Here is a 14,857-nt window from a genome sequence, read left to right as displayed (position 1 = left end):
GCTATTTTATTGTGATGAGGGAGTTGGGGCTTCAAGGAGAAGGCAGGGTTTGGTACAGGGTTTGGTTTGGCCTGGAAATGACCAAAGAATCAGATATGGATGAAAGAGTCCAATGTACCAACTTGAGCTCGCATGTGGCGGGAAGAACTGGGAGTACAAATAATATGCGTCCCAGCTCCTTAACCAAAGACACCTTACTGTCCTGTTCTTGGGGAGACAACCTGGGTCCAAGTCAAAGGAGTTGGTTTTGATGTTACCATGGCAATTCAAGACCCGTGGATGGAACTGCCTTTGGTTTCTAGGCCTCCTCGGAACCCTCCTCTTCCCCTCACCACCCTTCAGCCCCCAACACTTCATTCCTGCCCCAGCCTATAATAATAAAGTGATTAAATTATAAGTATTACATTCTCATTGTAAAAATTTAGAAAAAGAGAAAAGAAAGTGATAGCCATAAACCTACCTGCCAGGTACAGGGTGCGGTGGAGGGGACTACTGTCAGCATCTTGTATTTTATTTGAAGCTTTCAAAAAAAGTGTTTTTCAATATGAAAATTCAAAATCATGCACTTCTGATGAATTGGGCTAGATGGGACAGAGGTCACAGGCTTTTTGCTTTGGGTCAGATAGATTTCCAAGATCTCTGCTGCATCTTTCATTTTGCTTTCTTGGTTGTTTAAGGGAGTGGCTGAAGCTGAACTGGAAAAGAACCTGAATCGGACTTTCAAAAGCTTCTTCAGAGCAAATGATGAGGTGAGGAGTGTGGGGTGTGGGGTAGGTTTTCAGCAGAAAGTGGGAGCTGCGGGGGTGCAGGTCCCCAGATGCCTCCCGTGGGAGGACTTGGGGATGGGAGGATGGGGGTGTCAGCGTCTGGCAGTTAGCAGCTGGCCTTCTTTTCTTTGACTTCTGTGGTCAGGGTGATTGGGGTCCTCACTCCCACTGGTCCCTTCATTATAATGGGGAAAGGTCTTGTCCTGACTGAAACACACCAGGAAGGCTTTGAAACATATATAGAGAGATGAGATGGTTGGATGGCATCACCGACTTGATGGACAGGAGTTCGAGCAAGCTCCAGGAGTTGGTCAAACAGGGTTGGTCAGACAGGGAAGCCTAGCGTGCTGCAGTCCACAGCGTCTCAAAGAGTCGGACACGACTGAGTAACTGAACTGAGCTGAACCGATCATAATGGTGACAGTTAAGAAATTATTACCATTATCATTTTCATCTGCATAATTGCTTATGAAGGTACAGAATGAGCTGATGCTTCTAACTCTTTTCTGGAACAACGCAAGAGCCTAGACTGCTTTATCGTGGTAATCCCGCTGTCCTGTCTTATGTGTTAGGAATCACTGTTGCTTTGTCTGTTCAGTGCCTGCTCAGATGTCCCAATTTCTGCCACTTTCTTTGCTGAGCACTTCTTGCACCTCACTCTTTCATATTCAGTTCAATTTCTTTCTTCCTGAAGTAGCTTCTTTTTTAGTTTTTTCAATAAGAGTTTGTTAGGAATAAACTCATCATTTTTTGGCCTAGAAAATATCTTTATTTTGCTTTTAGGCCTGAGGAACAGTTTATCAGAGCATTCTAGGTTGACAATTATTTTCTTCTAGAAACTGCTATCACTGTTTGTAAGAAATCGGTCTCAAGTCTACCTTCTGGTGTATTATTTGTCTTTTAGTCATGTTTGATCCACAGTTTAACCCATCTTTGAGGTTTTAATTTTAATTTCAATGAACAGTTTTTTGTTTTTTCTTAATTTTTGAACGTTGTGTTTGATTATTTTTCAAAGCATTCAGATCTCTGTCCGTAGAGTCTTGGTTCTAGTCTTGTTGTTCAGTTCCTTCTTCTATCTTAGTCTGACTCCATGTGACCCCATAGTCTGTCCGTGAAATTCTCCAGGCAAGAATACTAGAGTGGGTTGCCATTCCCTTCTCCAGGGGATCTTCCCCACCCAGGGATTGAACCTGGGTCTTCTGCACTGCAGGCAAATTCTTTACCATCTGAGCCACCAGGGAAGCCACATTAATCATTTTAAGCAGACTTATTTTTTATTCTCTCTCTGTTCAGGTTCTGTTATTTAGTATTCTTGAAGAGTCTTGTTTACTGTTTGCTTGGCTTGCTCTCTCTCACAGTGGGGCCTTGGTGTGTATGTGGGGGTAGGGGAGAGAGTTGTGTAATTTTGGTTTGCAAGCTCATCTTCAGTAGTACTTAATCTGCTCCAACTTGCTTCAGATGGAATGGAGGGAGTGCCCTTCCCAGGTGGTTCAGCATTTATTGCTCCTGCCAGGTCTCCTGGTAGAATTTACCAGCCCAAGCTCCCTTTCGCTACTGTTGTGTTTTACTTCACTTACTGGGGCTTTCCAGCTCTCACAGTATGGATTCAAACTCAAATACATGCAAAAGCAGACTTGTAGCTGTGAATTCCTAAGGAAGTGTTTTTAGCATCTTCTTAGTATCAAACTGAATAGACAGCTCCTTTGATTTCGCTCTATCATGGTGGGTGGGTTTTTCCTGCTGCTGCTGCTAAGTCACTTTAGTTGTGTCCGACTCTGTGCTACCCCGTAGACGGCAGCCCACCAGGCTCCTCTGACCACGGGATTCTCTAGGCAAGAAGACTGGAGTGGGTTGCCATTTCCTTCTCCAGGGTTTTTCCTAGTCCACCCTTTAACTCATGACCTCAGACTGACTCAATTCACTGTGGATGGTGGGGACAATCTCACTTTTAACTTCCCATCTGCCATAGACCTAAGGCCTAATCTCTTGTTCCTATTGGTTGATACACCCAGGTTTTTATGTTGCCAAGACCTGCAAGCACCCAGGAGCAGCTATAACCTGGAGCTTGGTGGGAGCTGTCTCTATTCTGACCACTCAGGACCAGCCTAGTTCTTCTGGGCGTTTAGAATATTTGTATGGTCTACTGGCACTCACAGGGCTTTTAGATGCCCTGTTCATTCGTATTTCCTTTGCTTGACCCATGACATCATTTCTAACTTTTCTCCCTCCAGAATGTTATCACCGTAAGCAGAGTCTGTGAAATGGGTAAGAGACATTCTCAGAAGGGAAGGGAGACAGGAGGGGCCATGGCAGGAACCAGCTGAACGTTAAATGTTTGTTTCTCCATCTGCCGGCTGTGGGCAGAAGCAATCATTTGCCAGTCTGAACTCTTAACACGCTTAACATGCTTAACATAGAGCCTCTGCTGGTGAATCACATTTACCCTGACCCGGGGTGACCATGAGGCCCTGGCTTCCTTTCAGCCACAGAGTTTTAGAGCCAAGAGCTTGGAGAACTCTCAGAGCTCGTCAAGGCATCCTCTACTGATTAGGACAGAGACCCAGGATAGAACCTGACCTCTGCACGGTCACCTGGTCCAGCTAGGGAGGAAGTCAGGCCAGACCCCAGCCAGGTCACTTCTGTCACAATTCCCTGGCCTCCCCTCCATCAGGCTCTGGTCCAACAGCCCCTGTTCTCCCTCCCAGTTTGGAAACAAGCGAGGAGCCAGAGCTGGAAGCAGACCACATGCCCATCCCCTCAGCTCCTGGATCCAGCACTGTTTCCAGAGAACCTTGCTTGGCCCCAAGCCCGTGACTTTGCCATGATTCCCTTGTATTTTGTATTAATAACGATGATCACTACCACTTGTTTGAGCACCTACTCTGTGCATCAGACACTGGGCAGGCCTTTTTAGATATATTGTTTATAATTCTCATGACATCCCTGAAAACTCTCACTATTATCTCTGTTCTACAGATGAGAAAAATGAGTCTTACAAGAGTGCCAGAGTTTGCCCAAAGTGGCCAGGCTGGGGTTAAACTCTTGTCACTGGTCAGGAACACCTCTCCCTTCCCTCCCTTCACCGCTCTACTCATTCACAGGGTCACTGATTCATTCCTTCATTCCTCAAACATTTAAAGTGTACACATGGTGTAAGGCAGGAGCAGGTATCCAAACCCATAGGACAGCGTCATTGCCCTCAGGGAGTCCCAGTCTGTTTTTTTTTTTTTTTTTAATTGGAGGATGATTGCTTTACAATATTGTGTTGACTTCTGCCATATAGTCTCTTGAGGAGGCAAAGAGCAGCCTAATAATAAGACAAGGAGAAGTGGTGGAGGGTCTCAAGAGACACCAAGGTGTTGTAACTCAGACATTTGACCCTGAGGAGGGGATGGTGGTGAAGAACAATGGGAAGGGGATGGTGGAGAAGAAACAAGTGGCTTTTTGCAGGAGGCATCCTTGTGAACACCCCAGAGGAGCCCACCCTCAGCAGGATGGTCACTGAGGAGGACATCCAGTTCTACGTGCAGGAATTCAAGAAGTCTGGTTTCAGGTAAAGAGGACACCGCCCCGAACGCAGGAGAGAGAAGGCGGGCAGACAGGGTCTTCTGCTTACACGGTGCAGGGCGAAGCCCTGTGATCCTGCAGCTCAGCCCCCGTGAATGTCTGGCTAGCCTCTGCTTGAATGCTTCCAGTGTCAGGAGGCTCTTTACTGACGATGCTCAGCCTGGTCTAGTTTGGAGAATTCAGTTTGTTCTCCTTATGCTTAGGAGTCCCTTCAGGGCACATGTTTTCAGCTTTTCTTCAGTCGTGATCTCAGTCAGGATCAGAAGACAGTTCTGAGTTCTTACTTCAGAAGAACAAAAAAACCCACGTAAACTCACAACTGCATACATATTCCTGAAGTGGGCAGCAATTTAGGAGCCTCAGACTGGGACACAGATGTGCTCTAGAAAAGAGCGTAGGAGGCAGTCTGCCCCAGCCCCTCCTCTCACAGGAGGGAAACTTAGAAGCCCCTGAAGTATTAGAAGCCCACTCCAGGACTCTTGCCCGGGAAATCCTATGGACAGAGGAGCCTGGCAGACTATGGTCCATGGGGTCCCAAAGAGCCGGACGCAGCTGAGCACACCACGCACACACCCTTGGGGCTTCCCTAGTGGCCCGGTGGTAAGGACTCTGCCTGCAATGCAGGAGACTCAGGGGACATGGGTTGATCCCTGGGTCAGGAAAATACCCTGGAGGAGGGCATGGCAACTGACTCCAGTCTTCTTGCTGGGAGAATCCCATGGACAGAGGAGCCTGGCTACCGTCCATGGAGACAACTGAAGCGTGCATGCTGAAAGGACACATGGTTTGTCCAAGGTCTTTCCAGGCCCTCGTTTATACTGGAGAAGTCTCAAGGGCCCAACAGCACCAACCCCTACTGTGCCTGAGAACTGGGAGGATGTTCCAGGCACAGCCCTGGGGCCACCCTGCTAGTCCGGTGGGGACGCCTCGGCATCACTCACTGGTGTCCCATTAGGAGGAAGCATCTCCTCGTATCCCTTTTCTGTGGGTTTCCTGGGGCAGGGGGAGTGGCTCTGGCTGGCAGGGGTACTAAACCAAGTTCCCCACCCTCTTCTGAGACAGCCCTGGGAGGAAGTGGAGAGTTCTGTGGGGCTGGCTTCTCTGTGTCCCCTCATGCTGGTTTCAGAGAGTGTCAGCTCTCAGTCCTGGTCCATGCCTGCACCAGGCTGTGCTCCATAAAGCCTGGCAGGCATATAAGGCACCAGGGCGTGACTCCCGGGCTGTGTTCTCGACCCCCTGCCAGAATCTTGGCTCTTCGTGGGAAGACTGGCTCTACGCTGAGCTGGTTGCTGGTGGAGTCTGTAGCACAAACATCTCCTAACAGCTTTCCTCTTTTTATTTCCCAACCCTCCCCTCCCAGGGGGCCTCTGAACTGGTACCGAAACATGGACAGGAACTGGGAGTGGGGCTGCAAAGGCATGGGAAGGAAGGTGAGTCCCATGCGGTCCTCGCCCAAGTCACCCCCCAGGCATCCGTGGACCCCACTTGGCTGGTCAGAGCTAGGGGTGGACAGGCTGCCCACTGCTCTGGGAAGACCTCCATTGCAGGGTTTCCTCTGAGGACCTCCGTGCGCTGCTTCTTTTGGAATGGCAGAGGGTGGGGCGGAGGGGACAGGGGTCTGCCAGGCGACTGCACCCAGGTCTCCCGGTGGAGTCCCAGCTCAGGGTGCAGGTGATCCAGGGCAGCCCCCAGAGGTCACTAGGTTGAAGCCCCCAGCTCACAGAAGGAGCATCACATGCTCTCAGAGAGACAGGAGAGATAGGACTTTTAACCCCTGGATGTGTCACCTTGACTAAGTCAGTCTGAGTCTCACTTTCTTCATTTGTCAAGCTGAAGACAGGTTTCCAGTCTCAAGGTCAGCAAACGGAGTAATGGGGTCCCAGGTTTACATTCAGAGCATTAAAAATCTAAGGGGAATTGCATTTTCACGTTCCCCAGCTCATTCGGTAACCCCAGCCATCTCCTTGATTCGGTTGAAAATGAACATCCTCTCTGTGCCAGGAACTGTACTAGACTTTGGGGCACCAGACAAATAAAACAAGCGAGGTCCCGACCTCTTGGGATCAGGTATTCAGGCAGGAGAACGTGAAACATAGTCGTTAGGAGCAGGTGGGGCAGGGATTTGCCTGGTGTTCCAGTGGCTGAGACTCCATGCTCCCAGGGCAGGCACCCAGGTTTGATTCCTGGTCAGAGAACTAGATCCCACATGCCGCAGCTATGAGTTCACATGTCACAACTAAATATCTGGGCTTCCCTGGTGGCTCAGACGGTAAAGAATCTGCCTGCAATACAGGAGACCTGGGTTCGATCCCTGGGTCTGGAAGATCCCCTGGAGGAGCATGGCAACCCGCCATTCTTGCCTGGAGAATCCCATGAACAGAGGAGCTTAGCAGTTTGCTGTCCATGGGGCTGCAGAAAGTCAGACTCGACTGAGCACACATCACTACAGATCCCATGTACTGCAACTAAGACCTGGCAGCCAAATAAATAAACTTAAAAAAAAAAAAGAAAAAAGGACAGGACGGGCAGAAACTGCCTTGTAATCCCTGTGTGACCTTGGACAAGGCCAATAAAACCACTCTGTTCTCTGTGGCTGCTTAAGATGGAAATGACAAGAGTGGTGCCTTGCTCAGGAGCTGTGTAAGGATACAGTGGGTTGATGCATATGAAATGCTGAGCTAGAACAATGCTTGATACATTGTAGTGGCTTAATTAATGCTCTTGAGCCAATCATCACTCTACTCTGCGATGGACAAAACCCCAGTGTGATTGGTAGAGTCTCTCATAGCATGAGGGATGAGGATGAGGTCTTTAGGGAGGTGAAGCCCAGGGATCTAAGGTTGGGGACCCCTTCTTCTGAGGTTTCCTTCCAGCTCTTCTCTCCCACCTCCTTCTACACCTCTACTACACCTTCACATTTTCACTTGGAGCACTGTGGGGGGCGTCCCTCCACACACCCCCCACAGCAGCCTCAGGATTCATTTCAGCCACAAAACCACCCCTGGGTCTTCACCCCTCAGAGGAGGGGGAGCAGTGAGAAGCACACAGCTCTGCATTGTAGGTAAAAAAAAAAAAAAAAAAAAGTGCAAATTCCTTAACCAGAGACAATGAACGCTGTCTGGAAGTTGTAATGGTGGCGTGAGAACAAGAATAAAGGGGGGTTCTCTCGATCTGGCAGTGCCCCGTTTATCAATGGATAAAAGTGAAGTCATTTTGCTGCCTCGAAGGTCACACTGGGCACCACGTGGCTGGGCCAGTCACACTCTGGCTGCCCTTCTGAAGAACCCGTTCAACTCAGAGAAAAGGAATGTCAATCTCCATCCATCCAAGGGCATCTTCCGCCTTCCTGGTGCCATTTGATTTTATCAGCCCCCAGAGCAGACCACATGCATGTACTTACACACACATGCACGGAACCTGAGTGGTCACTACATGCCTGAATCCATCCATGTTGAGAAAAACAGTCTTTTCCTTCTCTGTGTCTCTTTTACTTTCACACAAAACACTTTCTTCTTTTTTAAAAAAATAACTTATCATTTGTTTATTTATTTGACTGCACCAGGTCTTAGCTGCGACACGTGGAGTCTAGTTCCCCAACCAGGGATCAAACCCGAGCCCTCTGTATTGGAAGCAAAGAGTCTTATCCACTGGACTCACCGGGAAGTCCCCAAAACACTTTCTTTCTGACACTTGTTACCACCAAATGTGTGGAGGTTTTCCCCACACCAAGCAGTTCTCTGCCACCGGAGTTGGATGGCCTACAATGTAACTTAGTCCTGACACCATCTATCTGGAGAGGGTATCAGAGCTCCCAGGTTAAGGCTCAGTCTGACAAGACTGACCCCTCGACTTCATTTGCCAACCCCACATTCAGGTTGTCACCTGTGCTCCCAACCGATTGGCTATAAATTGTAGGGTCTCAGGACCCCACCCCCCGAATCTATTAACTTGCTACAGTGGCTCACGGAACTCAGGGAAGCACTTTTGTCTACCAGTTTATAAAGTGTTATTCGGGCTTTCCTGGTGGCTCAGTCAGGAAAGAATCTGCCTGCAATGCAGGAGGCCCAGGTTCGATCCCTGGGTGGGGAAGGTCCCCTGGAGAACCCTAACCCTAACCAGTTTATAAAAGAATTTAATAAAGGACAGAGATGAACGGCCAGATGAAGGGAGTCACAGGGCAAGCTCTGGGAGGGTCCCGCGCACAGGGGCCTCTGTCTCCCTGGGGTTGTGGCATGTTACCCTTTCGGCGTGGATCTCACCAGCCTAGAAGCTCTCTGAACTCCATGCTCCTGGAGTTGGGTGGATGTTCATGGAGACTTCCTCCTACAGGCGCGATCAATTATTAACTCCACTTCCAGCCCTTCCTCCCTCCCTCCCCTTCCAGACGTTGTGGGGGAGGGGGAGGGGGCTGAAAAATCCCAAGCTTCTAATCCTGGCTTTGTCTTTCTGGTGACCAGCCCCCACCCAGGAACCCACCCAGAGTCACCTCATTAGAACAAAAGATGCTCTGAGCACTCTTACTACTTAGGAATTTACCAGGGCTTCAGGAGCTCTGTGCCAGGCACCAGGGCCAAAGACCGAGATATATTAATACACTTTCTAATCTCTTACACAGTCAGTGTAGATCTTCAATAATAGTGGTGCCTCTTTCGCACAAAGCATGTGGTGAAAACAAAGCCAGACCACAGTGTTGCTGTGAGGGGTCTTTTGGGGGGAGTTAAGAGTGGCTCAGTAGTAAAGAACCCGCCTGCCAGTGCAGGAGACTCAGGTTCCATCCCTGGGTCAGGAAGATCACCTGGAGAAGGAAATGACAACCCACTCCAGTTTCCTTGCCTGGAGAATCCCATGGACAGAGGAGCCTGGCTGGCTACAGTCCATGGAGTCACAAAATAACCGGACATGACTTGGCGACTAAACAATAGTGGAGGAAGCCACAGGGCGTGAAAATAACATTTCCTTTCCTGGGTGATGGGGGACCCCAAGCATGGAGATCGCTTCTGCTTCCTGTTAATCTCCCCCCAGATCCTGATTCCGGCCCTGATGGTCACCGCGGAGAAGGACTTTGTGCTCACTCCTGATATGTCCAAGCATATGGAGAACTGGGTAAGGGAACAGTCCTGCTCGGGGTCATTGGGGCTTCCTGGCAGAGGGCTCAGGTGTCCCAGAGGATGCAGAGTGGGATGTTCAGGAAACCACGTGCTTGATAAGGCCTTCCTCCACAGTGAGATAGTCGCCTTTTGGGAGTAGCGATTAAGACTTCCTTTCCACCACCCTGCTGCAGTCTCTCATCACTCACTGACTCTTTCATCGCATGGGCTTTTACAGTGCACTGAGACGCATTGGGATAGTGCTAGCTACCGGGGAAGTAAAGATGAAGAAGGTACAGAGCCTCCACTGCAGGAGCTCATGGTCAGCAGTTAATGCGGTACCCAGGAGGCTTGGGAGGATGGGGACACAGCTGGGAGCAGGGGCCTCACAGAAATGCTGACCACCACTTCTGGGCTTGAGGAACTCTTAAGGCTTGCCTGGCGGAGAGCGAATGGGAGAGGAGATGGGGTGTTGAGAGGTGAGGGTAGGTAAAAGAGCTCAGAGGATGGCAGGAACCCATGGGCATCAGGGTTTCCCTGAGCCCACTGGGAGCTGCTGAGCTGCATGGACCTAAGAGCATGGGGACCACTGAAGTGGAATTGTTGTTGCCGTTCAGTTGCTAAGTGGCGTCTGCCTCTTTGTGACCTCATGGGCTGCTGTGTCAGTCCATGTCAGGCTTCCCCATCACCAACTCCTGGAGTTTGCTCAAACTCGTGTCCGTTGAGTCGGTGATGCCATCCAACCATCTCATCCTCTGTCGTCCCCTTCTCCTGCCTTCAATCTTTCCCAGCATCAGGGTCTTTTCCAATCTTCCCCAGCATCTAGTTTTTCACATCAGGTGGCCAAGGTATTGGAGCTTCAGCTTAAGCACCAGTCCTTTCAATGAATATTCAGGGTTGATTTCCAGGGATTGACTGGTTTGATCTTTTTGCTGTCCTAGAGACTCTCAAGAGTCAAACCTATGATTTGGAAGTGTTCTCTGCCAAAACCTTGGAGGTTGGTGGGAACTGGGAGGTCTGTGAGTGGGGTCACCGTGACTGCTCAGGTATCAGGGCTGGATACTGAGAGCATTCACCTGCACTTGGCCGTGGCTTTGTTAGCATCATCTTGTGCAACAGAGAGAGTGTGTTTCAAGGGCTGCTGAAGTCCTTTGTGAACTGTGGAACCAGTCAAGAAAGGGCTGTGTCCTACTTTGGGGGTTCAGGTGCCAAAGAGAGGCGGAACAGCCCTGCACGCAGACCACCAGGGGGGAGGGAGGCAGCCTGGGGAGGGGACAAGATCATGGCTGCAGGGCAAGAGTCAACCAAGCTTGACTTGGCCTTTTCCAGGCAACGAATGGACTAAGTCCTAATGGTTCTGAAGGGAGGCAATCTGTTGTGATGAGTATGGGTTCAGCCTGAATTTGAGTCTTAGCTCAGCCACTTTCTGTATGGCTTTGGGCCAGTCACCTAGCTTCTTTTCTGAGCCTTCAAGTTACCCAAAGGATCATGGTCAAGGTTAAATGATGCAGTGTGTTTAGAGCACCTAACACATAGTAGGAGCTTGAGCAGTGGTCATTTCCTTTGTAAATAATGTGGGGTTTTCAGTGGGGTGGCCTGTGGGGAGCAGAAAACTTGCCTTCTGCCATTTACTTTTCTGGGTGGGGTTTTCTTCCAGATTCCCCACCTGAAAAGGGGACACATAAAGGATTGTGGACACTGGACACAGATGGAGAAGTAAGGAGGTGGAGGTCCCTGGGTGGGGGACATCAGGGCTCTTTGTTCCCCTCCAATAAGCCGCTCACTTTGTCACCCCTGCCTTCCCGTGAGCCAGGTGAGTGGGTGGAGATAAATGGGAATCGCCTTCTGTTCCCTTTCCAGGCCCACCGAGTTGAATCGGATCCTCATTGAGTGGTTGGAGACAGATGCCCAGGACCCGCCGGTGGTCTCAAAGCTTTAGGGTGTGATGCATCAGCTGCCAGCAGGTGTTCTGACCTCTTCATCTGCTGGAGCACTGCTCTGGTACCCACATGAAGCTTAAAATGTGTTTCTTACAACCAGCAGCATCATTCAGAAGGGGTTTGCAGCCAAGAGTGATTTTCTTTCAGTGAAATGAGTCAAGTTTGACCTAATTTTAGATACAGGAAAAATCACATGTGATTAATTCTCTGGGTACAAAGGCATCAATTTGTCTCTGAGGATGGTTAGTGTTCTGTGGGGGACAGAATGAGATGATCAGAGGGTGATTTCTCTTTAACGGATCGATTCATTGTTTTGATGATGCAGAATCAGCAATTGAGAAGCTTTTCGGCAGATATGAGAGCTCCTTTATTCAATAAAGCAAAGGCAATGGTGGTACTGCTGTTTTCATTCTTGGGAGGAAGGCAGTTCCTCCCAAGTTCTAAGAAAGTATCATGTTCGGGTGAACCCAGTTCCCTCTGCTCTTGTGTCTGCAAGGCTCTGCATGGCCTAGAACAAGGCTGTCGGGTAGAACTTTCTGATGTTATAAAAATGATCTGTTCTGTGCTGTCAGATAGAGGGGCCACCAGCCAGCCACACTTAGCCTTTCACCCTGTGTCCCTGCTCCCCTGGCATGATGTCCTCAGTAACTTATGCTCACCTCCCTCGCTGCTCTTCCTGCAGGGAAGTCTTGTGGACAAGGTGGTGTCACCAGGCTGAATTCTGATGAATATAAATTAACTAGGATAAAAAAGGGTATGTGTATCTAGGTATATGCAGAAAGTAAGGGGTAAGTTAGAAATGTTAGCAGCTATCATTCATTTTTTTTTATATTTATTTTTGTTTATTTGGCTATGCCTGATCTTAGTTGTGGCACATGGGATCTTTAGTTGTAACATATGAACTCTTCGTTGAGGCATATGGGATCTAGCTTCGTGATCAGGGATTGAACCCAGGCCCCCTGCATTGGGAGCATGGAGTCTTAGCCACTGGACCACCAGGGAAGTCCCAGAAGCTCATTTTTAAGTACTTCTGTGTGGCTGGAGCCCCATACAGACCATCTCTTATTCTTCCCATTTAAGAGATGAGGAAAACTGAGGGTCGGATAACTTGCCCAAGGTCACTTGGCTAGTGTGGGACAGAGCCTAGATTCAGACGCATGGTATCTGGTTCTTCAAGCAGAGCTCCCAGCAAAAGCTTGTCTCTTTTCTAAATCTAGAGTCCAGCTATCCAGATCAAACTCTGCTGGGCCACCAATCACAGTGTGACCTCAAGAAAGGGTTTCCTCTGCCTCAGCTTCCCCTGTTAAAAAAAAAGACATTAATAGCACTAAACTCTTCGTGGTTGTGTTGTGGAATCGAGTCACAAGACACATCTCGAGGGACACATAGGCCAGCGGAGCGCAGTTTATCACTCCAGCAGGTCCAAGGGGAATCAGTTCCCAGCAAGGACCCTGATGTTTCTGAGAGACTTAGTTTTATACCTCTAGCTAAATGATTGGTTACATATTAGCAACCTCTTTGTTGTGTATGATTGAGCTTTACAACAAGCAGGTGCTAGGAGAACAAACAAGGTTAAAGGGTGGGAACAATGATCATACATCAAGGAGGAGGGGAGGTCTCCATGGTTAATCTAACAGGAGCAACCAGACTTCAACTACAATCTCCATTTGCCATCTATAGGGAGGGAAGGAGACCTTTTTTTTGTTAGCAATGGTTTCCTCTTTCTTGGGCAGAGTTCAGGCCTAATTCTCATCCTTTCTTTAAGATGTATGACAGGCTTCAAGATGGAGTCTCTCCTGCTTCTTCATAGTGACCCCAACAGTTGTATTAAATGAGTGAATACACGCAGGACCCCTAGAGCAGTGCCTGGCACAAAGAAAGTGTTCCAAAGCATCAACTGTAAGATTTCTGGTTTTAATTCTTAAAGAGATGGGAATACATTTCTACCTTACCCATCTCCTGAGAAATCTGTATGCAGGTCAAGAAGCAACAGTTAGAGCCAGACATGGAACAATGGACTGGTTCAAAATTGGGAAAGGAGTACATCAAGGCTGTATATTGTCACCTTGCTTGTTTAGCTTATGTGCAGAGTACATCATGAGAAATGCTGGGCTGGATGACGCACAAGCTGGAATCAAGATTGCTGGGAGAAATATCAATAACCTCAGATATGCAGATGACACCACCCTTATGGCAGAAAGTGAAGAGGAACTAAAGAGCCTCTTGATGAAAGTTAAAAAGGAGAGTGGAAAAGCTGGCTTAAAACTTAACATTCAAAAGACTAAGATCATGGCATCAGGTCCCATCACTTTATGGCAAATAGATGGGGAAACAATGGAAACAGTGACAGACTTTATTTTCTTAGGCTCCAAAATCACTGCAGATGGTGAGTGCAGCCATGAAATTAAAAGACACTTGCTCCTTGGAAGAAAAGCTATGACAAACCTAGACAGCATATTAGAAAACAGAGGCAATACTTTGCTGACAAAGGTCCATACAGTCAAAGCTATGGTTTTTCCAGTAATCATGTATGGATGTGAGAATTGGACTATAAAGAAAGCTGAGCACTCAAGAATTGATGCTTTTGAATTGTGGTGTTGGAGACCACTCTTAAGAGTCCCGTGGACTACAAGGAGATCAAACCAGTCCATCCTAAAGGAAAGCAATCCTTAATATTCATTGGAAGGACTGATGCTGTAGCTGAAGTTCCAGTACTTTGGCCACCTGATACAAAGAGCTGACTCATTAGAAAAGACCCTGATGCTGAAAAAGATTGAAGGCAGAAGGAGAAGGGGATGACAGAGGATGAAATGGTTGGATGGCATCACCAACTCAACAGACATGAATTTGAGCAAGCTCTGGGAGTTGGTGAAGGACAGGGAAACCTGGGGTGCTGCAGTCCACGGGGTCGCAGAGTCGGACACAAACGAGCCACTGAACCGAACTTTACAGTTTATCCCAGGACAAGGTTTCTGAGGACTTTAAACTCCCAACCACTCCACCACCACCTCCTCTCTTTTGGATCTGAGAATTAAAGGACTCATTTCAAATGCAAGCGGGGGGATGACTTACAGAATCCAGATAACATTATTTCACTGTGTCCAGGCTTATTTGTCAGGGAGCAGTTGCTGGAAGATAGTGAAACTGAAGTCACTCAGTCGTGTCCAATGCTTTGCAACCCCATGGACTGTAGCCCACCAGGCTCCTCCATCCATGAAATTTTCTAGGCAGGAGTACTGGAGTGGGTTGCCATTTCCTTCCCCAGGGGATCTTCCTGACACAGGGATCGAACCCGGGTCTCCCACATTGCAAGCAGACGCTTTACCATCTGAGCCACCAGGGAAGCCCAGTTGCTGGAAAAAAGAATCTTAAAACATCTTTCATCAGAAAAAACACAAGTAGGCAAACCTCTTTGACCTGTTTCCGTTTCTAGAATTCTACCCAGATATCTCCATAAACCATTCAAAACGTTCAGAAATTCTCTTTTGGCAAATAT

At 48.5% G+C, this 14,857-nt stretch overlaps 1 protein-coding gene across 1 annotated transcript in view; it reads left to right on the top strand.

The window, feature by feature from the left end:
* Nucleotides 1-11,755, top strand: part of EPHX2 (epoxide hydrolase 2) — a 54,210-nt gene extending 42,455 nt beyond the window's left edge. The window contains exons 13-19 of the mRNA XM_061163838.1: nucleotides 678-749; nucleotides 2,999-3,032; nucleotides 4,218-4,320; nucleotides 5,695-5,764; nucleotides 9,357-9,437; nucleotides 11,079-11,137; nucleotides 11,282-11,755. Of these exons, the coding sequence (XP_061019821.1) occupies nucleotides 678-749; nucleotides 2,999-3,032; nucleotides 4,218-4,320; nucleotides 5,695-5,764; nucleotides 9,357-9,437; nucleotides 11,079-11,137; nucleotides 11,282-11,360 (498 nt within the window). The 3' untranslated portion in view covers nucleotides 11,361-11,755. The remainder of the gene's footprint in view (nucleotides 1-677; nucleotides 750-2,998; nucleotides 3,033-4,217; nucleotides 4,321-5,694; nucleotides 5,765-9,356; nucleotides 9,438-11,078; nucleotides 11,138-11,281) is intronic.
* Nucleotides 11,756-14,857: the final 3,102 nt, after the last annotated feature.

This window comes from Dama dama, chromosome 16 (assembly GCF_033118175.1).
Source record: "Dama dama isolate Ldn47 chromosome 16, ASM3311817v1, whole genome shotgun sequence".
Classification (NCBI taxonomy): domain Eukaryota; kingdom Metazoa; phylum Chordata; class Mammalia; order Artiodactyla; family Cervidae; genus Dama; species Dama dama.
This window is presented reverse-complemented; position numbering and strand designations above follow the sequence as displayed.